This window comes from Misgurnus anguillicaudatus, chromosome 15, assembly GCF_027580225.2.
Source record: "Misgurnus anguillicaudatus chromosome 15, ASM2758022v2, whole genome shotgun sequence".
Lineage (NCBI taxonomy): Eukaryota > Metazoa > Chordata > Actinopteri > Cypriniformes > Cobitidae > Misgurnus > Misgurnus anguillicaudatus.
Window position 1 is genome coordinate 31,798,878 of NC_073351.2, and position 25,549 is coordinate 31,824,426.

Here is a 25,549-nt window from a genome sequence, read left to right on the forward strand (position 1 = left end):
GAAGACAGAGGTATAAATACACAGACTAAATGACAAACAGGTGTGATGAGGCAGGTAATTAATCAATGAATGTCCAGGTGATAACAATCGGAACAGAGACAAGACATGACACGGATTAACCGTGACAATAATGTGTTACAAGCTTAACACACAAAGATGCGTAAATCCTTTCTAAGAGTATACACTGCAAAAAATGATTTTCAAGAAAAAACAATTCTTAGTATTTTTGTCTTGTTTTCAGTAAAAATATCAAAAAATTCTTAAATTAAGATGCTTTTTCTTGGTGAGCAACACGACCCAAAAAATAAGTCTAGTTTTTAGACCAAATATATCAAATTTAAGGGATTTTGTGCATAAAACAAGCAAAAAAATCTGCCAATGGGGTAAGCAATTTTTTTTTAATTTAGTGTTTAAGAAAAATGTTCAAGATTTTTTGCTTAACCCATTAGCAGATTTTTTTTTGCTTGTTTTATGCACAAAATCACTTAAATTTGATATTGTTGGTCTAAAACTAGACTTATTTTCATGGGTCATTTTGCTCATCAAGAAAAAGCATCTTAATTTAAGAATTTTTAGGTATTTTTACTGAAAACAAGACAAAAATACTAAGAATTTTTTTTGAAAATCATTTTTTGCAGTGTAGGGACTCAATTATAGCACTTAAACATGGATTTTCGTGTTATGTCCCCTTTAAAGCTTTATCATGCATGTACTATTGTCCAATGACACATTTTACTATATTTGGGACAGTTTCAAAACTGACCTGCGCAAGTTACTAGTTAAAAATTACTAGGTAAACATGCATGCACACATTTACTCAAAAATATCTGTAACTGTCTCCTTTTGACCATATTACATTTAAACTGCATTCAGTATTTGTGTATACAGTAGCTCTCCTTTAAAAATATTCAATTATTCATTTTATTCACTGATGTAACAATTATCTTTGTAAAAAAAATCATTGCATATTATCATATTATCAATGCAATTCTTGATTATAAATTCAGACAATACATAGTCATGGACACTGTCTGTGAGACCAGACTGTCGAGGTATTGTATATCTGAGAAATGTATTTGAAAGCAGATGCTTTAAATGCATAATCATATTGAACAATAATACTGCACCTCAGCTATTTCTGACTATTATAAGATTGAATGCACTGAAGATTACAAGCAAATGTGAAATATAAACGAATCGCCTCGAGCATAAACCTCTGGGCTCTGCACTGACTAAGATGACGTCATTCGGTCATGGCGTCATCTCAAGTGGCCTGACCGGAGAGATTACAGGATAAAATACGATACTAGCAAAAAACAAACATATAAGAATTTTACCTCAAAATGCAAAAAAACTAATATATGCCCGGGTCCGGCTAAAATTTCAATAAACAACAGGCTGCAAGTTTTGGTAAATGTATTTAACAAACGATGTTTTATGCGTTTAATAAAAGAAAGCTACAGTAAGTGAATGAAAATGAGCGTGAGTCTCTTGTGAGTTTACTCGTGCTCGGCGTAGGCGCGCTCATACATAAGGTCTCAGCAGCTCACGCGCCAGCCGCAAGCAAGACAAGGAGGGAACTCTCAATCTCTCGTGGTTTTCTTCATTATCGGTGCTTTTGTTTGAGTATAAACTGATGGCGGCGTTGACTGGAGGAGAGACGTGCGTCAAGTATTTGATGTTTGTCTTCAATTTCATATTTTGGGTGAGTATGTGTTTGTGTTATTTTACTACAACGCGCGCTTTTTCTCCCATCGATGAAATGCAGGTGCAAACGGGTTCCGTGTCGATTTGAGTCGGGATGGTGTATCATGAGCGAGTTTAGTGTGGTTAAGACGTCTGTGTAAAGCCATGCAACCAGAATATCTTGCAGTCGTGTGGTTGACCTCATTTAAATGCTTTAGGTCCGATTTAACTTAATGATCCAGATCGAGCAGTTAACGTTACAGTAAACATCACTGTGCGTGCGTCACACTGACTCTGTTTGTGTTTGTATCGAAACAAGCGTTGAATTTTGAATCACATTTGTGTCAGCTGTTCGCTCACTGGGTTTAGCCGGTTGGTTTTGAGAGACTCATTTGAACTGATTCACGAATCGTTTGGCATCATTATGTTCATAATAACATACTACTACTTTTAATTTTTTTGCAGTTTATACAAAAGGCTTTGTGATCTGTGCATAGTTTGTTAATGTCATAGTTTGTTAATGTATTTGATGTATTCATGTGCTATACTAGGAATACATAAGTTTGATATTTTCAGTCACATTGTATATTTTTAGTAGGGGTGGGCCGATACGATATTTTGTATCAATATTAGTCCGATATTTGCGAAAATGGCTGGATCGAATATCGAAGAGGCCGGGGAGTACAATCCGATCCAATACCAACACAGACCTTGTCATGGCAACTTGGGGTAAAGCGCGACTTGCTGAGCAACATGATTTTGCACAAAGTTGCACTTTAAATTGTCCAAAGTTACACCTTAACATTTTGAATTGTTTTGGTGACTAACTAAAAATGTTGCCTCTAGTCTGTTTGAAACATTTAAATAAAAATGAAGCAGCAGTATTGCACAATGTTTCATTGAGTCTTGAATTTGCACAGTCATTTATTGCACAGTAATATGTTTGAGTTCCGTAGCACTGTTTAAGCTTTTTGTACGGCTAACAAATGTGCAGCTTAATTGATTAAAATGGCGATAGAGATGGTATTGGATCGTTATCGGTATCGACAGATACTCAAAGTTGTGGTATCGAGATCGGTATCAAACATGAAAAAGTGGTATCGGCCCAGCCCTAATTTTTAGTCCTGTAATGCTCAGGTGAAGTGTATACTTTTGGTCCTGTAATGCTCAGGCTCAGGGGAAGCGTATACTTTCGTTCCTGTAATGCTCGGGTGAAATGTATACTTTTGGTCCTGTAATGCTCGGGTAAAGCGCATACTTTCGGTCCTGTAATGCTCAGGTGAAATGTATACTTTTGGTCCTGTAATGCTCAGGTGAAGTGTATACTTTTGGTCCTGTAATGCTCAGGTAAAGTGTATACTTTTGGTCCTGTAATGCTCGGGTGAAGCGTATACTTTCGGTCCTGTAATGCTCGGGTAAAGTGTATAATTTTGGTCCTGTAATGCTCGGGTGAAGCGGATACTTTTGGTCCTGTAATGCTCGGGTGAAGTGTAAACTTTGGTCCTGTAATGCTCGGGTAAAGTGTATACTTTCGGTCCTGTAATGCTCGGATGAAGCGTATACTTTTGGTCCTGTAATGCTCGGGTAAAGTGCATACTTTCGATCCTGTAATGCTCGGGTGAAGCGCATACTTTCGGTCCTATAATGCTCGGGTGAAGCGCATACTTTCGGTCCTGTAATGCTCGGGTGAAATGTATACTTTTGGTCCTGTAATGCTCAGGTAAAGTGTATACTTTTGGTCCTGTAATGCTCGGGTGAAGCGTATACTTTCGGTCCTGTAATGCTCGGATGAAGCGTATACTTTTGGTCCTGTAATGCTCGGGTAAAGTGCATACTTTCGGTCCTGTAATGCTCGGATGAAGCGTATACTTTTGGTCCTGTAATACTCGGGTGAAGTGTAAACTTTGGTCCTGTAATGCTCGGGTAAAGTGTATACTTTTGGTCCTGTAATGCTCGGGTGAAGCGTATACTTTTGGTCCTGTAATGCTCGGGTAAAGTGTATACTTTCGGTCCTGTAATGCTCGGATGAAGCGTATACTTTTGGTCCTGTAATACTCGGGTGAAGTGTAAACTTTGGTCCTGTAATGCTCGGGTAAAGTGCATACTTTCGGTCCTGTAATGCTCGGATGAAGCGTATACTTTTGGTCCTGTAATACTCGGGTGAAGTGTAAACTTTGGTCCTGTAATGCTCGGGTAAAGTGTATACTTTTGGTCCTGTAATGCTCGGGTGAAGCGTATACTTTCGGTCCTGTAATGCTCGGGTAAAGTGTATAATTTTGGTCCTGTAATGCTCGGGTGAAGCGTATACTTTCGGTCCTGTAATGCTCGGGTAAATTGCTTTCGGTCCTGTAATGCTCAGGTAAAATGTATACTTTTGGTCCTGTAATGCTCGGGTGAAGCGTATACTTTCGGTCCTGTAATGCTCGGGTGAAATGTATACTTTTGGTCCTGTAATGCTCAGGTAAAATGTATACTTTTGGTCCTGTAATGCTTGGGTGAAGCGTATCCTTTCATTCCTGTAATGCTCGGGTGAAATGTATACTTTTGGTCCTGTAATGCTCGGGTAAAGTGCATACTTTTGGTCCTGTAATGCTCGGGTAAAGTGCATACTTTCAGTCCTGTAATGCTCGGATGAAGTGTATACTTTTGGTCCTGTAATGCTCGGGTAAAGTGCATACTTTTGGTCCTGTAATGCTCGGGTGAAGTGTAAACTTTGGTCCTGTAATGCTCGGGTAAAGTGTATACTTTTGGTCCTGTAATGCTCGGGTAAAGTGCATACTTTCGGTCCTGTAATGCTCGGGTGAAGCGTATACTTTTGGTCCTGTAATGCTCGGGTAAAGTGCATACTTTCGGTCCTGTAATGCTCGGATGAAGCGTATACTTTTGGTCCTGTAATGCTCGGGTGAAGTGTATACTTTTGGTCCTGTAATGCTCAGGCTCAGGGGAAGCGTATACTTTCGTTCCTGTAATGCTCGGGTGAAATGTATACTTTTGGTCCTGTAATGCTCGGGTAAAGCGCATACTTTCGGTCCTGTAATGCTCAGGTGAAATGTATACTTTTGGTCCTGTAATGCTCAGGTAAAGTGTATACTTTTGGTCCTGTAATGCTCAGGTAAAGTGTATACTTTTGGTCCTGTAATGCTCGGGTGAAGCGTATACTTTTGGTCCTGTAATGCTCGGGTAAAGTGCATACTTTCGGTCCTGTAATGCTCGGATGAAGCGTATACTTTTGGTCCTGTAATGCTCGGGTGAAGTGTAAACTTTGGTCCTGTAATGCTCGGGTAAAGTGTATACTTTCGGTCCTGTAATGCTCGGATGAAGCGTATACTTTTGGTCCTGTAATGCTCGGGTAAAGTGCATACTTTCGATCCTGTAATGCTCGGGTGAAGCGCATACTTTCGGTCCTATAATGCTCGGGTGAAGCGCATACTTTCGGTCCTGTAATGCTCGGGTGAAATGTATACTTTTGGTCCTGTAATGCTCAGGTAAAGTGTATACTTTTGGTCCTGTAATGCTCGGGTGAAGCGTATACTTTCGGTCCTGTAATGCTCGGATGAAGCGTATACTTTTGGTCCTGTAATGCTCGGGTAAAGTGCATACTTTCGGTCCTGTAATGCTCGGATGAAGCGTATACTTTTGGTCCTGTAATACTCGGGTGAAGTGTAAACTTTGGTCCTGTAATGCTCGGGTAAAGTGTATACTTTTGGTCCTGTAATGCTCGGGTGAAGCGTATACTTTCGGTCCTGTAATGCTCGGGTGAAATGTATACTTTTGGTCCTGTAATGCTCAGGTAAAATGTATACTTTTGGTCCTGTAATGCTTGGGTGAAGCGTATCCTTTCATTCCTGTAATGCTCGGGTGAAATGTATACTTTTGGTCCTGTAATGCTCGGGTAAAGTGCATACTTTTGGTCCTGTAATGCTCGGGTAAAGTGCATACTTTCAGTCCTGTAATGCTCGGATGAAGTGTATACTTTTGGTCCTGTAATGCTCGGGTAAAGTGCATACTTTTGGTCCTGTAATGCTCGGGTGAAGTGTAAACTTTGGTCCTGTAATGCTCGGGTAAAGTGTATACTTTTGGTCCTGTAATGCTCGGGTAAAGTGCATACTTTCGGTCCTGTAATGCTCGGGTGAAATGTATACTTTTGGTCCTGTAATGCTCGGGTAAAGTGCATACTGTTGGTCCTGTAATGCTCGGGTAAAGTGCATACTTTCAGTCCTGTAATGCTCGGATGAAGTGTATACTTTTGGTCCTGTAATGCTCGGATAAAGTGCATACTTTTGGTCCTGTAATGCTCGGGTGAAGTGTAAACTTTGGTCCTGTAATGCTCAGGTAAAGTGTATACTTTTGGTCCTGTAATGCTCGGGTGAAGCGTATACTTTCGGTCCTGTAATGCTCGGGTAAAGTGCATACTTTCGGTCCTGTAATGCTCGGGTGAAGCGTATACTTTTGGTACTGTAATGCTCGGGTGAAGCGTATACTTTAGGTACTGTAATGCTCGGGTGAAGCGTATACTTTAGGTACTGTAATGCTCGGGTGAAGTGTATACTTTAGGTACTGTAATAGATCCCTTCAAGGTTTTTAAACATTGAATGACGATCGGGTGCGCGCAGCATGGGGTCAAACTGTTCATACCATTTAGGCTTTATAATTTAATCTAACAGGGCTGAAAAATGATGACTTGCCTCAAATGAAGTGAGCACTACAAACACAAGCCTCTTTGATATTTGCATTGTCCCAGTCTGCACGTTAATTGCTTGCAGACGCAGATGTTGTATTTTTTTGTTTTTGAGATTCTGCATGAATCGCGAAAACTTAAAGGAAGACCTGGTGCAATTTTCACAGCCCACAACGTAAGTAGGCATTTTTGACGATACAGAATAATACGCAACTCAATCTGCTGTAATGACTTTTCTGACCCTGACATGCGCAGTGGGAACCACCTGTAACGTGAACCGTGAAGGGGTTTATACTTGGGTGAAGCGTATACTTTTAGGCCTGTAATGCTCGGGTGAAGCGTATACTTTTAGGCCTGTAATGCTCGGGTGAAGCGTATACTTTTGGTCCTGTAAATGCTCGGGTGAAGTGTATACTTTGGTACTGTAATGCTCGGGTGAAGTGTATACTTTCGGTTCTGTAATGCTCGGGTGAAGCGTATACCTTTGGTCCTGTAATGCTTAGGTGAAGTGTCTACTTTGGCCCTGTAATGCTAGGGTGAAGTGTCTACTTTGGTCCTGTAATGCTCGGGTGAAGTGTATACTTTGGCCCTGTAATGCTTGGGTGAAGTGTCTACTTTGGCCCTGTAATGCTAGGGTGAAGTGTCTACTTTGGTCCTGTAATGCTCGGGTGAAGTGTATACTTTGGCCCTGTAATGCTTGGGTGAAGTGTATACCTTGATACTGTAAATGCTCTGGTGAAGCGTATGCTTTTGGTCCTGTAATGCTTAGGTGAAGTATATACTTTTGTTCTTGTAATACTCGGGTGAAGTGTATACTTTGGTCCTGTAATGCCCAAATCAAAGTTTATTTATAGAGCACTTTTTAAAAACAACAGGTGTTCACCAAAGTGCTGTACATATAATATAAAATCAATTATAGAACTGAAAAAGCATAATACTAAATGATAATTAAAAATAAAAATACAATTAAAATGCAGTAAATACAATAATGAACAGTAACAGACACTTAAAATACAAGTTGCTCAGGTGAAGTGTACTCTTGGTCCTATAATGCTTAGGGGAGGTGTATACTTTTGGACCTGTAATGCTGAGGTGAAGTGTATACTTTTGGTCTTGTAGTGCTCAGGTGAAGTGTATACTTTTGGTCTTGTAGTGCTCAGGTGAAGTGTATACTTTTGGTCTTGTAGTGCTCAGGTGAAGTGTATACTTTTGGTCTTGTAGTGCTCAGGTGAAGTGTATACTTTTGGTCTTGTAGTGCTCAGGTGAAGTGTATAATTTTGGTCCTATAATGCGTAGGGGAAGTGTATACTTTGGTTCTGTAATGCTGGGGTGAAGTGTATACTTTTGGTCTTGTAGTGCTCAGGTGAAGTGTATACTTTTGGACCTGTAATGCTGAGGTGAAGTGTATACTTTTGGTCTTGTAGTGCTCAGGTGAAGTGTATAATTTTGGTCCTATAATGCGTAGGGGAAGTGTATACTTTTGGTTCTGTAATGCTTAGGGGAAGTGTATAATTTTGGTTCTGTAATGCCGGGGTGAAGTGTATGCTTTTGCTTCTGTAATGCTCAGGTGGTTTGTGTGTGTGTGTGTGTGTGTGCATGTCTGTGTGTGTCTATGTGTCTAACCTAGTGGGTTTATGCGAGTACAAGTCCTAGATTGTCTTTAATCTGCCAGACTATTTATAGAACATGGTAATCCCATGAACAAGCTCACTACATTTAAACTGCATTTATTGCAAGGAATGAAGTATTATAGGTAGTATGTGTGGGTTACATTACTTTTGCTTTTAAGTATTGTTCCTGGATTATTTGACACCTCTCACAAGCTCTTGTCTCCAAAGGCTTTCCTGTCTGGGTGGAGACTAAACAGCATATTAGTCTGTTGTTTTGAGATCTTGGCATGTCCTGTTTGTGGGGAAATATTAAAGATAAAAGGAGTGGAAAAGATGATGCAGGGTAATTTGCATTTAGCGTCAATATATTGTTTGCATGGCATGCTTTTAGGGACAAATGTCTTTTGTAGTCTCTGCCAAGAACATGTCTTGTTTTAGTAATTAAATTGGGAAAACCCTTTTTCCTAACATGGTTAAACAAACTCAGGGGTAAAGGATTAGTTTTGATTTCACAAAACCAACTAATGTGGTCAGGCTTTGTTGGTACCATGAAGCTGATCATCAGCTTTCATCCTAAAGCTAAGATGCACATGAAGGAGTGAAGTTGGCATCAATGAACCATGTGGTTCATTGTGGATAGAGCAAGTTGTGTATATTTCTGTCTATTTGATTCATTTCTCTGTGCAGGTTAATTTTATTGGTAAACTAAAGACTTTTAAGAATCTGTATAATATAGATGAGACCGGGGTTAGTTGTCACAAGGACTTTGTAAAGGAGCAGTTGTTACAATGTAAACCTTCAGTTTGATTTATTATGATAATTTGTAAGTTAAAGCCTGATTTATGTTTTGAATTGGTTGTTTAAGACCAATTGGACTGTCACAAAAACTTAAAATCTTTGACAATTAACCCCGGTCCCCTCTATATTACACTCACCTAAAGGATTATTAGGAACACCTGGCAGTTGCTTCAATGCATTTAGGGGTGTGGTCCTGGTCAATCTCCTGAACTCCAAACTGAATGTCAGAATGGGAAAGAAAGGTGATTTAAGCAATTTTGAGAGTGGCATGGTTGTTGGTGCCAGACGGGCCGGTCTGAGTATTTCACAATCTGCTCAGTTACTGGGATTTTCACGCACAACCATTTCTAGGGTTTACAAAGAATGGTGTGAAGAGTGAAAAACATCCAGTATGCGGCAGTCATGTGGGCGAAAATGCCTTGTTGATGCTAGAGGTCAGAGGAGAATGGGCCGACTGATTCAAGCTGATAGAAGAGCAACTTTGACTGAAATGACCACGAGGTATGCACCAAAGCATTTGTGAAGCCACAACACGCACAACCTTGAGGTGGATGGGCTACAACAGCAGAAGACCCCACCGGGGTACCACTCATCTCCACTACAAATAGGACAAAGAGGCTACAATTTGTACAAGCTCACCAAAATTGGACAGTTGAAGACTGGAAAAATGTTGCCTGTGCTGATGAGTCTCGATTTCTGGAGATATTCAGATGGTAGAGTCAGAATTTGGCGTAAACAGAATGAGAACATGGATCCATCAGGCTTTCTTACCACTGTGCAGGCTGCTGGTGGTGGTGTAATGGTGTGGGGGATGTTTTCTTGGCACGCTTTAGGCCCTTTAGTGCCAATTGAACATCGTTTAAATGCCACGGCCTACCTGAGCATTGTTTCTGACCATGTCCATCCCTTTATGACCACCATGTTCCCATCCTCTGATGGCTACTTTCAGCAGGATAATGCACCATGTCACAAACCTCGAATCATTTCAAATTGGTTTCTTGAACATGACAATGAGTTCACTGTACTAAAATGGCCTCCACAGTCATCAGATCTCAACCCAATAGAGCATCTTTGGGATGTGGTGAAACGGGAGCTACGTGCCCTGAATGTGCATCCCACAAATCTCCATCAACTGCAAGATGCTATCCTATCAATATGGGCCAACATTTCTAAAGAATGCTTTCAGTACCTTGTTGAATCAATGCCGCATAGAATTAAGGCAGTTCTGAAGGCGAAAGGGGGTCAAAATCAGTATTAGTATGGTGTTCCTAATAATCCTTTAGGTGAGTGTATATAGCTTCTTAATTGTCATTAAAATAATGGACACCATGCAATCTACATCTTTAAGCGAGTACAAAAGTTTATAAAATATGGGATATCTCATGATATTTCTGTATTAGGTTCACATGTGTCTAATCCTAGAAACAAAGCTGAACAGATCTGAATCCAGAGGGGAGTCACCTACCTTTCATTTAAATATACAGGTGTTTATTTGGCACATGCTTTAACAATTGAGCTACAGAAACACGACCTGTATGGACATGCAGCCCCTGACATTACTCATCACCTGGATTAAGCCCCACCCACTGACAGACACAAAAGATTGCGCAAGTCAAAAACTCTTTTACTTTCTATTTTAACAAAGAAAGGAAGCATCCAACAGACAAATAATATCTTTATGAGCAAAGTTTATGATAGTTTTGCATGCTGGAATAGTTTTGCTTATACAGGCGCATTTTTGATTGGCTGTTAACACGCAGAGGTTTGCTAACACACTTTGTTTTCCTAAAAGCGAAAGTAACTTGGACAGTAAGAACATGGGAGTTGAAGGATTTTCAAAATGTGTCAAATATTTACTGTTTATCTTGAACCTTCTTCTCTGGGTACGTACAGTACAATATATCTTCATACTTGTATGTCATTGTGTGAAAAATCTATATTTATTTGTGAGTGAAAGTTGTGTTTTCATAGCACACAGTGTGAGCTGTGGTTGTGGTTTAACTGTTTGTGTGTTTGTTTAGCAACAAATCTTTCTCTTCGACGCTCAAATGAAAAAAACTGGGTCAGTGTAAATAAATCAAAAGCAGGACATAAACCCTATTTACTGTAGACATGAAACCATTGCATTCAGCTTAGCCAACATTACGTGACTGGAAATAAAAATAAGTCACATATGATAAGGGTGCGTGTTGTTGGCACGTGTGATAGGCCGCTAAAAAAAGCTGAGGTTAAATCAAGTGCTGAAATATATGAGTGGTCAGTGTGATCTCACTACATCTGTGTGTTTTTTGTACTGTACATGAACTTAAAAAGTTAGTACTTGAACTGGATGCCTTTAAACAGACGGAGCATGATATCATTGAGCTGTAGTAATTTTAGGCCAAACCCAATGAATGTTTAATCTCGAGTTACATGCTTCCATTTTAAACACTGTACTGTAAAAAAATCCTTGTTGCACTTACATTTTTAAGTTTAATTAACTTGAATTTACAATTACTTTCAACTTTATTTTTATTATTTATTGCAACTATTCAAGAAAGTTTAAATGAATTGTAATTTCAAATTGAATAAACTTGAAAATTTCCAAATTGTGGTTTGGGAGGGAATTCCAGGGGGTTCGTGAGGTGATGATAAACAATGAATTAATAATTAAAAAAATGTAAATGAATTATTTAGGAATAAAAAATCTAGATAAAACACTAACAAAAAAGATTTATTTGTTTGATCTGCAGGTTATGCTATCACTACAGAGCATGTTTTATGATATCCGATCAGTTTTATGTACCAATAAAAGAAAATGACCAGATAAAGGTCCATTAAGTTAGGAATAATTGACGACAAGCCATTAAATTATTAGAAAATAAGGAACACCTTAGGTGGTAATGTGGCATTATTTTCGAGTAATTCAACGCAATTATTCTGCAAATACCACGATAACAACAGACATTGCTCTGGTGTTTATTTTAAGACATTTGACAGTTTAGTTGTGCGTTTATAAAAAAATAATGCATACCTGTGGAACATTTCTCAACCAATCATAATAAAGCATTTAACAGCCCCATGGTATAACAGTATATTATATTTATATTATAAAATGTATATAATTAAGAAACATTTGCATGTGTATATACATGTTTATATTTTTATATAATTTATATTATATATAAATATTAATATTTATTATATAAATATATATTTTTCTTAAAATTATACATGTATGTATGTATGTGTGTGTATTTATATATACATAATTATTATACACAGTACACACACATATATGAGGTAAACAAAAACTTTATTCTGCAAATGATTAGTCACGACTAATCGTGAGGTAGTACTACTTCCAGCAAATAATTTAGGTCAAGGGGGTTCGGCCAACAAAATGTTTGAAAACCCCATTTTATAAATAATAAATAATTGAGTTTTTCCATGTGATCAGGTCAGTTTATACCTCACATGAGTAGGTAAAATTAGACATTTGATGTATCGGCATCACATGTAACAGATCTGTAATATTTCTCACCCAAGATTATGTGCCAATTTTGTTTTTGCCAATTTCTCAAGTAGTGCAAATTTGTATACATTTTTAGATCAGATGAAAACACTGCTGTATTGGGCGTTATCAGAGACGGCACAAGGGAAGAAAAATCATGAATATACTGTTACCTGATTTAATTATGCTAATGATAGACATAACTATTGCTACTTCAAACAGGTTAGATTCTACAGATCCAAGGTTTAGATCAAGTACACTAGATCTATTTTGTGTCAGGGAAAAAATGCAAGTTGACATCACAATTCACATACAGAGATGGATGAGAAGCAGCAGGCAAGAGATAAAGGGATGTACAATATAATAAATAAGGTTTATTAAATAATCTTAGTTGCATTCTTGATGGTCTGTCTGAATTCATCTGACTAGAAACAGATTAAGCAGATGTTATTACACTGCAAAAAAATATAATTATTTTCAAGAAAAAAATTCTTAGTATTTTTGTTCTGTTTTCAGTAAATATATCTAAAAATTCTTAAATTAAGATGCTTTTTCTTGATGAGCAAAACGACTCAAAGAATTAAGTCTAGTTTTTAGACCAAAAATATCAAATTTAAGTGATTTTGTGTATAAAACAAGCAAAAAAAATCTGCCAATGGGGTAAGCAAAAAAATCTTGAAAATTTTTCTTAAACACTAAATTCGAGAAAAAATTGCTTACCCCATTGGCAGATTTTTTTGCTTGTTTTATGCACAAAATCACTTAAATTTTATATTTTTGTTCTAAAAACTAGACTTATTTTCTTGGGTCGTTTTGCTCATCAGGAAAGTATCTTAATTTAGGAATTTTTTGATGTTTTTACTGAAAACTAAACAAAAATACTAAGTAATTTTTTTCTTGAAAAAGTTTTTGCAGTGTACATCCAGACAGTAGAAATGTTTTGTTTCGTGACGTTTTTGTGACGTTATTAAAAAACCTTGATATGGTGACCAAAAATTTTATGTCAGTAATGAAAACAATTAGCCTGGGTGCCAGCCCATCTTAGCCCCGCCCACAAGATTTTGTAAACGGGAAGATGGGTCTGGGGTTTCTCCGTTGAGGAGCTACTATTTTAGAACAAATGCTGGTCGAACCAATCAAATTGTCAGGGCGGGCTTTATACGATGATGGACAGATAATCAACAGTAACGTAATGAACCACGTCACCAAAGAGCGCGTGTGTTGAATGGCTGCCGCTGTAGAGTTCAGATGTGTGGATTCTGACATTGAGTCTGTTCTAAAATATATCGACAGAGCATTGATTTTAAAAGAGGAACAGAGAAACGCGAGCAGGGCATTTGTTGATGTCCTATTCGGCAAAAGTTGGTCGCAACTGAAAAGGCTAACGTTATCACGGCGATGCAACTCAGCGTGCACGACGAGATGGATATAATTAGCGGTCGTTGCCAGCTTCTTTTCGGAAGCCCGGAATCGTGGTTGCTGTAAGTGGAGGGACATGTTAGGCTCCAATATTTTCAAGCAAACGTAATGGGTATCGTCGTGGATGAAGAAGTTCACCTAACGTACAAATGGTAAGAGATAGTCTTACTCTATGACTTAGTAAATACTTCATGTTGTGATATAAACGAAATGTTGTAAACATAATAGGTGTTGATGTACATTCGCTAACTCAGTATAATCACAATGTTGTGTCATAGCGAAATAACTAGCAGTTCGGTCAGGCTGCAAAGACGTAATTTCAACATACGTTACACACTCGGTTGCTCTGATTGGTCGTAGGTCTATCCAATTGAGTGCAGAGGCATTTTTCGGTTGAGACACGCCTCATAATTATAGCTCAATGGAGCGGTATCAGACTCAAATTCTGACTAGAATTGAGTATGGCAACGTCAGGCTAGAAAACAATAGAATAATGGGTGAAATGATGAATGAATAGATAACCAATAAACTAGATATATAAAAACTATTAAAGAATAAAAAATATAAGAAAATAAATCAAATACGTCATCTCTCAGATAACACAACACACACACACGTTTTTTTTTTAAAGGTTACCTTGACTATGAAGACTTGACATTTGCCTTCAACTACTAAAATATATTAGAAAGAAAGAAATATAGAAAGATGTTAAATAATATTACTTAAAAAAAAAAAATCTCATATGTAATACTAATTTCAACCTATAGAGGCAGACGTTATGATTCGTGCTTTCTGGGTCACTGATGACGTGTAAAAGTTGTTGTGAAATTTACTATAGTAAATACTATGGTATGAACCCAGCTCAGCATCTACTGATGATCATATTTAACTGTTTATACTGTACATGAGCCCTAATTGTCCATTAGTTTATTTATTAACAGTTTTGTGTGTATATTAGGGTCATGTATCTTGTCTTATGCACAATGCTGTACTATACTGAATGTCATTTATGTGTTTCTGCAGATTGCGGGTACAGGTGTCCTGGCTGTTGGAATTTGGCTGAGGTTGGATCCCAAGACTAAAGGCTTGTTTGTGGATGAAAACTCTCCTTTTGTCTTCTACACCGGTCAGTAGTTGTTTATTTATGTTTTAATGCATCTTCTGTGGTTTTGTGCATTTTGTTTATGAATGAAGTTTTGTGTATTTGTTTGTAGGGGTGTACATTCTCGTTGCCGCTGGTGCTTTGATGATGATAGTGGGTTTTTTTGGATGTTGTGGAGCCATCCAGGAGTCCCCATGCATGCTGGGAGTAGTAAGTCTTACGTTACGCGCGTGACCTTGCGTTCTCTTGTTAAATATTTCTCATTATTATTATAGGCGTTTTACTGTTTTTCTTTGTTTTTTCTGTAGTTCTTCTTCTTTCTCTTGGTCATATTTGCAGTTGAAGTGGCTGCTGGAATTTGGGGCTTTTCCAACCAGACCAAGGTTAGCATTGAATATGCATGGCATGCATATACAGACAAAAAACTATGATTGATTTTCTTGATCGATGTTAATATATCTGCCTACAGGTTATTGAAGATATAACAACTTTTTACAAGGAGACATATAACAAGTACAAAGAAACTAACCAGGATGCTCTGAAAGAGACGATTCGTCTTATCCAGCATGGAGTAAGATCTTGTTCCTTTTTCTCTCAATCATTGCTTTCTCTTTTCATAAAACCCTTTTTATAATATTAATAAATAACATAAATATGAGACGGTACATGAATTACACACAAGTGATTCATAACTCATTGGTATTAAGATACTTGTATCTTTCCTCCTCTTTAGCTGAACTGCTGTGGCCCTTCAGGAATTATGCCGGTTCCTGAGGAGACCTGCCCTAAAAAAGAGGGGCTTGATGAACTCATTACGAAGGTGAGAGTCTTTAAAGATCACTATACATCATGTTTATACACTGCTGATTTACACCGTTTACTCAACCTGTAGGTGAACAATACAAAAATAAAAGTATGCATAAATGTCAAGATAAAAAATGAATAAATCACTAAAGTCTGTCTTAAATAATGTATCTAGAAAATGTGCTACTGAACACAAAATACTTGAATCAAAGTTCAATCATGGATTGTACCTGGGCTATTTTAACCTATTGTTGGGTCATAAAGGGACAAACCCAACTTTTGGGTTGTTTCGGGGGTTTTCAGACTGTGGGTCAGGATGCACAGTATAATAAGATGGGTCATGAAAAGTTTCTTGGTTGTTGTAGTGAATTACACAAAAACAGTTTAAAGGGATAGTTCACCCAAAAATGAAAAATCCTTTATACATTTCTTTGTTCTGATGAACATGAAGGAAGATATTTTGAAGCATGTGTGTGGCCAAACCATTTGAGAGCCGCATTTACTTCCATAGTATTCGTTTTCCTACTATGAAAGTGAATGGTGCTCGTGATCGGTTTGGTTGCAAACATTCCCTTGAAATGTCTTCCTCTGTGTTCATCAGAGCAAAGACATTAATACAGGTTTGAAGCAACATGAGGGTGAACTATCCATATACTGACTAGCAACGATACTGGTTTTGATATCTTAACATAAGGTATTTTGGTATTGCAATGAAAGTAATGTTACCTTTATACACTGAAAAGGAAAAATAAAAACTACTCTCTACAAAAAGAGAACAATTGTATATTTTTCTGCAAGTTTAGGAACCCCTGGGTTAAAGTAAACCCCAAAAATGTCGGTATTTGACCCTACCATAGATTGCTTCTGGGCAATTTCATGAAAAGTAAAGTATTTACCCAAAGTTTAACCATACTGATATCTCAAATTTGGTGGTTTAAATACCCATGCAAAGTCATGGTTAAGGTTTTTAATAGGGATGCACCGAATCCAGGATTCGGATTCGGCCGAATACTGGGCTTTTTGACGGGGTTCGGGTTCGGTCCGTTGATTACACACATCGGGTGCTGACGTTGAGATGAGCTTTTTCTTTCGGTGAGCCTTAGGGGCTGGACACACCAAAACTTTTAAACGTGGCTGAAAACGCCTTGAGGACGCCGAATGCCAGCTGTTTTTCAGCCGAGCGCTTGGTAGCTGTGAAGCTTCAGCTATGAGCCGGTTGGTTACTGTGGTAATGTCCCGCCCCTCCTCCACTGTAATTGGACGGCCGTGTGAAAACTGACATTGACGAGCGCAGTTTTTCACTCAAAGTTGAATATTTTTGAACTCTCGGCGCTCAGCGCTGAGCGTGGAAAAAACCAGAGCGCCGGTTTTCAGCGCGTAAAAAACACGTTAGCTGCTTGTTGGAAAAACTAGCGTGTCGCAACGCATCGCTTTCATTATGCATAGGCTTATGGTAATTGCCAAAATAGTTTTTCCAAAAATAGTAATCCTTTTTTTTCAGTTAAAATTAAATAAAATGAAAAATACACTGCTGTGGACGTTGTTTAGTTCATTAATGTGTTTTACTGTGTTAATGGAATAAGGATGCGAGTAGGATTCGGATTCGGCCGAATCTTAAACAGTGGATTCGGTATTCGGCCGAACCCAAAAAATCTGGATTCGGTGCATCCCTAGTTTTTAAAGCATTTTTTCCATAGTTAAAGGCGGCGGAGTGCACAATGTTTGAAAGCCAATGTTGATATTTGAAATCACCTAAACAAACACGCCCCTACCCCAATAGGACCTTCTTTTAAAAGACCCGCCCCACACACACGCAACCCGGCAAGGATGTCGGTTAGTAGACAGGCTCCTTACTGCTGATTGGCTATAAGTGTGTTTTGATAGTCGGCCCGTCTCCTTTTCCAAAGCGTTTTTCAAACATTGTGCACTCCGCCTTTAAGTACAAATAAAAATTAAATTAACATTTTCGAATGCTCTTTAAAAAGCCATCCAGTGGTGGCCGATGATTTATTTTCTGATGTCACAACATGTATGTTGCCCGTCATGTGTGTGTCTCATCATGTCAAAATATGTGTTTGGCGTATCATGTGAACCATGTGCATCATGTGTCTTGTCAAAATAAGTGCCTGCTGCAAACGTGTCTAAAGGGTTTATGATAAAAGAGACGCTCGCGTTTGCCAAATGCTCACTTAATCTCATGTGTGTGTAATCAGAGTTTAGTCTTAAGTTAGTGTCTTGCGAGTATTTTGTGAACGCGAGCGTCTCTTTTATCATAAACTTTTTCCGCGCATGTGAAGCAGGCTCGTATTTTGACAAGGCGCATGATGCACATGGTTCACGTGATGTACACATATTTTGAGTTTGCAACCCTCGGAAGAGAAGTCACCAGCCGCCACTGGAGCCAACTGTTCTTTATTTATTGGGTATTATTGCTTCTGGTTTCTGCATTTTAATTCACAGAATTCCTACGAAGTACTGTATGTTGTTCAAGGGCGTAGGTTTGCTCCTGGCATTGGTGGGGACATAAATAAAATGGTCGCATTGCAAAAACTGTTTATCACCGTGACATAAACAACAGACAACTCAGTATGCACGTTACTCAGTGACATCTGAATCGCCACCCACGGTGCCATCCCAAATTTAATGTACTATAATAAACAATTCTTTATGTCCTAGAACCTAATAAACAGTAACTGTTAAAGTCTTTGTCAAAAAAAAAGAAAATCACATTGTAACATATATGAATCCATATTTACTTTATAACATTGAAGAATATGCAATTAATATTTAATTCTTAATTTAATTTTGCCAAAAAAATCCCAGTGTTGAAGTAGGTTTGTTTATCATGCTGTTTCCTGAACAACGTTTATTAACGTTTCTGTAGTTCACATTAAATCTTCTTTTCATTAACAGACAGTTAATCAGTGTGAAAAAAAATAGTTTTAAGTTTGTGCAAGTAATGACCACAGTGCAGTAATGTAAACTATTCAGCAATTATGACATGAATTCATGTTTTTACCATGTTGGGGTTATTTTCTTTCATGGATTAGGGACCCCCTAAATAACCTTGCCACAAGGTTGACACAAGTTTGCAACTCTTCAGGTTAACATGGGATTGTCGTGTATTGGTGAAAACACTGTCCTTGAATCATTATGTGACACAACTTGTTCTGTATTTTGTGCATGAAACAGTTACAATGGGTATAATAATACTTTCTTCCTCACTTACCTGTAGCCTGAATAATCACGCGCGTCTTGTTGAGTGAACTTTGGCGCATGGTACAAAGTGAAACCATCCTATCATACGTAGCGAGTAAAGAAAAGCCCATCATAAAATGATGTGTCAGAGAGGCGGGACTCAAGAAATGCAAAGCCAATCATATTAGCGATGTGAGTTACAGAGGCGGGCATTGCAGAGAACGAAAGCTGTTAACCGTTTGTGTACCACATAGAGCGTTATTTTTACAGAACGGGATTGCAAAAGATTTCTAATCTCATTTAAATGATTCCTGAAAATAATATAATAAGTAAAAAATAGAAAACACAAGAATAAGACGGACATCAGTGGTTATATATAAATACAGATTAATTTTGGTCGAAATTGTTGCTAGGGACAATTCAGTCTTCCCTGAATATTGGTAAGGACATGTCCCACCCTAAATCTACGCCCATGATGTTGTTTCCCAAATAACTTTTGCATAGAACCATAATGCATGAATGTTTCCCCTTATATAAAATAGAAGCATGAGTATAGATTGATTTTTTTTATGTCTGGACTTTTATAACCCAGTGCTTGAGTTTGTCCCTTTTTGAACCAAATATGAGTTAAAAATAAGCCAGAATGTTTAGACTGTAAAAAGTCGGTGTGGTTTTTGAGTGATTACCAGCAGAAAATCTTTCTGACCGGTTAAAGTCTGTGAACGGCTCGGCTTGAAAGAGCTCGGCTTGTTAGCTCATACTTGACCTTCAGCTGGCAAGAATAACTGTTTTGAAAATCAAGAATGTTCTTTTGCCTAGTTTGCAAAGTGTAAGAAACTTGTTTTTTCAGGCACGTTGCCCTAAAGATAGATCAAACAGATGGTGAAATGTTGCAGTGCTAATTCCAGATTTCAGGAACGACTGCTTTATTTCCATACACTGAAAGTAAAGCACATATTAATTCTGCCTGTACTGATTTTTGATGTTTTTTGTGTTTGTTTAGAGCTGCCCTGATGCCATTGATGAAGTCTTTAACTCCAAGCTACACATCATCGGAGGTGTTGGAATCGGCATTGCAGTGATTATGGTAAATGATTTGTCTTGATGACAGTTTATAACATTTTGTTAAAACACTGTGAGGCGATTTTCTGGCTTATCCTAGTCCCAGACTAAAATGCACGTTTTAGCTGCCTTAACTTAATAACACCTCTTACTGACATATCATATATCAGTGTTATTGTTTTTGTCACAATGCACACTGGTATTGTTTTATGTAAGTATATTTGTAAAACTACTTAATTGGCCTTATATAACTAAAGCCTAGTCCTAGATTAATCTAAACCCTGTCTGGGAAACTGCCCATGTAAGAAGCTAAAATGTTTTTGCTGCTGCTGTGTGTGATTTTGTAATGCTGAAATACTTCTCATTTTAGTTAAATTGTTAACTTAGTGACTTACTTTAACCCTTGTGCATCAATTAAAAAAAGTTACACATAGGTTCACAGGGGACAAAATGTCCATGTCCAAAAAGTGTCATAAAAATATTATAGATTAATATTTTTTCCACTTTCACTGATGCCATTTTTTTAACCAACATCAGCTGTAATCACAATGACCAAACATTCATTAATTTTCAGAATTTTAACCCTTTAAATGCTGGTTTGTTTACACAATGCCACTGCTGTTTTTTATGAAAAAAAAAGAAAAAATTTAATTATTTTCAATTTACTAAATGCTAAGCAGATTTTTTTTCTTTGAGTATTACAGCATTGGATAAATCAAACATTCTGTTTGATTTATAAGCTTGTTTTCTCATGGGGACCTCAAAATGTCCCCACAAGGTCACAAAAATACTGGTATTCCTATCTTTGTTGGGACAATTGGTCACCACAATGTGATAATTACCAGGTACATACACACACACACACACACACATAAAATTTTCAGTACACACATACAAACCACACTCTGACATCCATACCAACACACCCACACAATTATAGCTTCATAATATATCTAATTGGCTCTATAATATGCATAAGCAGAAAACAACAATAAAGCGATAATTTGCTTTATATGCCAAACCTAAAAAAATGGCACCATCTGGTAAAAAATAGTAAAAATTTAATTTTTGAAGCCAGAATGAAAGCCTGTTAACAAAGATTGCATCATTTTATAGTTGAATGGCAAATTGCAGTTTTAATGGGTTTCAATGGGGACAATTTTGTCCAAAAGGTCCTGAGAGGAATTATTTTGTGTACCTAGTAGAAAATAGATTTTTTAAAGGAAATGAAGGTGAAATATTAAAATTCCAATAAAATGCACACCTGTGGCAAATTTTATGCATTTAGCATTAACGGGGGCAAAGTTATCAAAAAAACTAAACTGAAAAAGACAAAAATGTCCTCAAGGATGCACAAGGGTTCAGCAAGCTGTTTATATTAATTAGTGCGTCTTACTCGTATTATGCTTAAGGTCTGTGTAAAGTCTGATATTAAATGTGTACTCAGTTTGTAAACTACAGAAAATAGTGATATGTATTACCACCCAGCCAAAATTGAATTAAAAGAAAAGACCAAATAAATAAAATTTGTTATCAAAATCTTGGAAAAACAGGCATGATTCTCTGCTCTCAAACGCTGGGGGCTGCAAACTCACAGGAAAGCTGGCGTCTCTCTTAATTTTTTAAATACAGCTACTACCTAAATATATACTCGTGATTGTGCTAGGGGCGGAGCCATGCTCGGTGACTCCAGTGCGTCATTGAGCCCCACTTATTTTAGCCCCGCCCAAATAATCCTGCAGTCGTAAATGGAGAAAAACTGGTTAACGGTGTAACTCCACAATTTAGTACTACATAGTTGATGGTCTTTGTAACGTGTTTCAGCAATACATTACTAACATTTATAATGTGTTTAGAAACAATTCTTTGCAATGACTTTACACAGACTTTAATAAACTGATAACGTGTAAGGTCATGTAAATGCATAAAACGGTTTTCTTTTATTGGGGAAAGATCTTAGGGGCGGTTCACATTTTGCGTCTAAAACTGCACGGAAAACACAACTGCGCAACTTCCTCCTTTTTTTAATACGACATGCTGAAAAGTTAAAGTCAGTCCTTCCAATAAAGAGTTTTTTGTGATTGTTGCAGGCAAAAATCCTTGATCTTGTGGCACGTTTTCTTAAAAAATGCGATGGAATATGCGGGATATTTATGCAATTTTATGCGATGAAATTGCGGGAACTTGCAAAAATTGCGAGAACTTGCAAAAACTGTTTGCAGCTTTTCCAGCCCTTCAATGATGTTCATGTCACATAATCCCGTCACTTCCTAACATTCCCATGGCAACAGGGGACATGGCTGCGCTTGTGTGAAGTAAATGCAACATTTTAAAACTTTCTGCTAAGATATATGTGATTTTTGCTATGAAAATGCAGGGATTATGAAATCATGCAAGCCCCGCATATTTTGTGCACAGAAATCTGCAATTTATGCGGCGAAAGTGCGGCGTATATGAAAAAAATGCAGCCCCTGCATTGGCCCGAGAATTTTCGGTTGTTTGTTGTTTCACCTCCCACCTCTATAATGACTGCATAGGTGCACTGGAACAAGCCTTCCTTAAATGCATTAAACTTTCGTTTACAAAGACTTGAAACTCACAGAGTGGTCAGGGGTGTTCACTGGTATGCTCACACAAAAATCGCTGCAAAAGATGCTTTCCAAAAGATGCTTTGCCATTACATAAATTCCTTAAGCTGCTTTCTTGCAGTTTATATGTGCATGTATCTGTGTATAAAGGATGAAAGTCGAAGAAAGCATAAAGTAACCCAAAAAAGTCTCCTCTTGACTCAATGCAGTTGATGGAGAAACTGTGAAATTAAAAACTTTACAGAGACACAACAGTAGCTTTTGACAGATTTCCGGCCGGCTTTTTGAATGACTATGCAGACTATAGGCGGTGATGTCACTGCCTGCAAAAAACATGACAAATCTCTTTAGTTCTCTGCATAGCCAATTTATTGATTTGCATGTAAATGCATGAAAACAGCTTTTTATAATAAGCTGAAACGCACTCATTGTTCACACACTGAAGAGATTTCATCAACACTGTTTAAGCACAACATTAGTGCAGTTAATGGCAAGAGATTCATGCGCGACTTCCCGTTCTCTGAACAATAGAAGTCAGGGAATGTTTTGAAAACATCTTTGACAACAATGATAAATTGTGCAGGTCTGTTTAGTGCTGCTAATGGCACATACATTACACACTGTACCTTTAAATGCACGTACATGAGGTGTTATAAAGGATGTGATGTATGTGTGTGGCGTTTAATTGCAATTACTTCTCTTTATTTTCACAGATCTTTGGCATGATCTTCAGCATGATGCTGTGCTGTGCCATCCGAAAAACCCGGGAGATTGTGTGAGGGTGTCGTCCCCAGTGTATTTGTGTTGCATGATGTCTGTCCCAAAGCACTGTCGTGAACATGACCTCATCAGTTAGGTAGATCAGCGGCAAGCACACAATCTCTACACTTCACGATGGGAATTTACTCTTTATCTTAGTTCAGGCAGCTCTGTGACAGCGTACAATTGTGATAAATGAGACCACAGAATTGGTTTAGCGTTTCAAACGCATTCAATAAGGCCTTCGAGTATTTTTTTTATATTTTTTTATCGCTCATAGTAGATTTTACAGAATAACCATTGTTTGCTTTGTTGTATTTGCAGTATTGCTTGATATGAATTGTAATTGAACTTTTGTAATGATTTTCGGATTTGTGTATAGGGTTGATTTGATTTATAAACATCGGTGCAAACGGCTCCAATAAAGCCAAATTCAACATTATTTATGTGGCAGCTGTTTTTATATTTTGGTGAATTGTGTGTGACTTGTTTTTAATGGTGATCAGTGTTTCCTTTCACAGGCTTCTGATAACAGACTTATTTAATGCACTTTTAGAAAATAATTGTCCCTAGCTGTCACTAGGGTAATACCCCTTCAAAAAGTAATAATTTGCATCTAAAGAGTTCATATTGGTGCCTCAGAGATACACACGGGTACTAAAGAGTTCATATTGGTGCCTCAGATGTGCATATGGGTACCAAAGAGTTCATAATAGTTTCCTTTGAGGTGCATATGGGTAGCAAAGAGTTCATATCGGTGCCTCAGAGGTGCACACGGGTACCAAAAAGTTCATATTGCTGCCTCAGAGGTGCATATGGGTACCAAAGAGTTCATATTTGTGCCTCAGAGGTGTACATGGGTACCAAAAAGTTCATATTGCTGCCTCAGAGGTGCACATGGGTACCAAAAAGTTCATATTGATGCCTCAAAAGTACACACGGTTACTAGAAATTCATATTGGTGCCTCAGAGGTACACACGGTTACCAAAGAGTATATCGATGCCTCAGAAGTGCTTATGGGTACCAAATAGTACAAATCAGTGCCTCAGAGGTGTACATGGGTACCAAAGAGTACAAATCGGTGCCTCAGAAGTGTACATGGGTACCAAATAGTTCATATTGGTACCTCAGAGGTACATATGGGTACCAAAAATTAATATCGGTGCCTCAGAGGTACACACGGGTACCAAAGAGTTCATATTGGTGCCTCAGAGGTGCACGTGGGTACCAAGAGTTCATATTGGTGCCTCAGAGGTACACACAGGTACCAAAGAGTTCATATTGGTGCCTCAGAGGTCCATGTGGGTACCAAAGAGTTCATATCGGTGCCTCAGAGGTGCATATGGGTACCAAATAGTTCATATCGATACCTCAGATGTGCATATGGGGACCAAAGAGTTCATATTGGTGCCTCAGAGGTGCATATGGGGACCAAAGAGTTCATATCGGTGCCTCAGAGGTGCATATGGGTACCAAAGAGTTCATATTTGTGCCTCAGAGGTGTACATGGGTACCAAATAGTTCATATTGGTACCTCAGAGGTACATATGGGTACCAAAAATTAATAACGGTGCCTCAGAGGTACACACGGGTACCAAAGAGTTCATATTTGTGCCTCAGAGGTGTACATGGGTACCAAATAGTTCATATTGGTACCTCAGAGGTGCATATGGGTACCAAAGAGTTCATATTGGTGCCTCAGAGGTACACATGAATACCAAAGAGTTCATATCGGAGCCTCAGAGGTGCATATGGGTACCAACAAGTTCATATTGGTGCCTCAAAAGTACACATGGTTACTAGAAATCCATATTGGTGCCTCAGAGGTACACACAGGTACCAAAGAGTTCATATTGGTGCCTCAGAGGTCCATGTGGGTACCAAAGAGTTCATATCGGTGCCTCAGAGGTGCATATGGGTACCAAATAGTTCATATCGGTACCTCAGAGGTGCATATGGGTACCAAAGAGTTCATATTTGTGCCTCAGAGGTGTACATGGGTACCAAAGAGTTCATATTGGTGCCTCAGAGGTGCACATGGATACAAAAAAGTTCATATTGGTGCCTCAGAGGTGCATATGGGTACCAAAGAGTTCATATTTGTGCCTCAGAGGTGTACATGGGTACCAAAGAGTTCATATTGGTGCCTCAGAGGTACACATGAATACCAAAAAGTTCATATTGGTGCCTCAGAGGTGCACATGGGTACCAAAGAGTTCAAATCGGTGCCTCAGAGGTGCATATGGGTACCAAAGAGTTCATATTGGTACCTCAGAGGTGCATATGGGTACCAAAGAGTTTAAATTGGTGCCTCAGAGGTGCATATGGGTACCAAAGAGTTTATATTGGTA

At 38.2% G+C, this 25,549-nt stretch overlaps 1 protein-coding gene across 2 annotated transcripts; it reads left to right on the top strand.

Moving 5' to 3' along the window:
- Positions 1 to 1,512: 1,512 nt before the first annotated feature.
- cd9a (CD9 molecule a) lies at positions 1,513 to 23,639 on the top strand. 2 transcript variants are annotated; one of them, XM_055174670.2, is made up of 8 exons: positions 1,513 to 1,705; positions 14,708 to 14,810; positions 14,899 to 14,996; positions 15,095 to 15,169; positions 15,256 to 15,357; positions 15,520 to 15,606; positions 19,792 to 19,875; positions 23,152 to 23,639. In XM_055174670.2, exons 1-8 carry the CDS (start codon positions 1,637 to 1,639, stop codon positions 23,215 to 23,217), a joined length of 684 nt encoding a protein of 227 aa, XP_055030645.2. In that variant the 5' UTR covers positions 1,513 to 1,636; the 3' UTR covers positions 23,218 to 23,639. The 2 variants fall into 2 exon arrangements, with proteins under 2 accessions (XP_055030645.2, XP_055030646.2); XM_055174671.2 differs by lacking the exon at positions 1,513 to 1,705 and adding an exon at positions 10,451 to 10,655.
- Positions 23,640 to 25,549: the final 1,910 nt, after the last annotated feature.

Excerpts from the sequence above, each read along its gene's own strand:
- cd9a (XM_055174670.2), top strand. The coding sequence starts at position 1,637 with ATGGCGGCGTTGACTGGAGGAGAGACGTGCGTCAAGTATTTGATGTTT. Across the intron at positions 1,706-14,707 it reads TCTTCAATTTCATATTTTGG|ATTGCGGGTACAGGTGTCCT; the intron begins GTGAGTATGTGT and ends GTGTTTCTGCAG. Across the intron at positions 19,876-23,151 it reads TCGGCATTGCAGTGATTATG|ATCTTTGGCATGATCTTCAG; the intron begins GTAAATGATTTG and ends TTATTTTCACAG.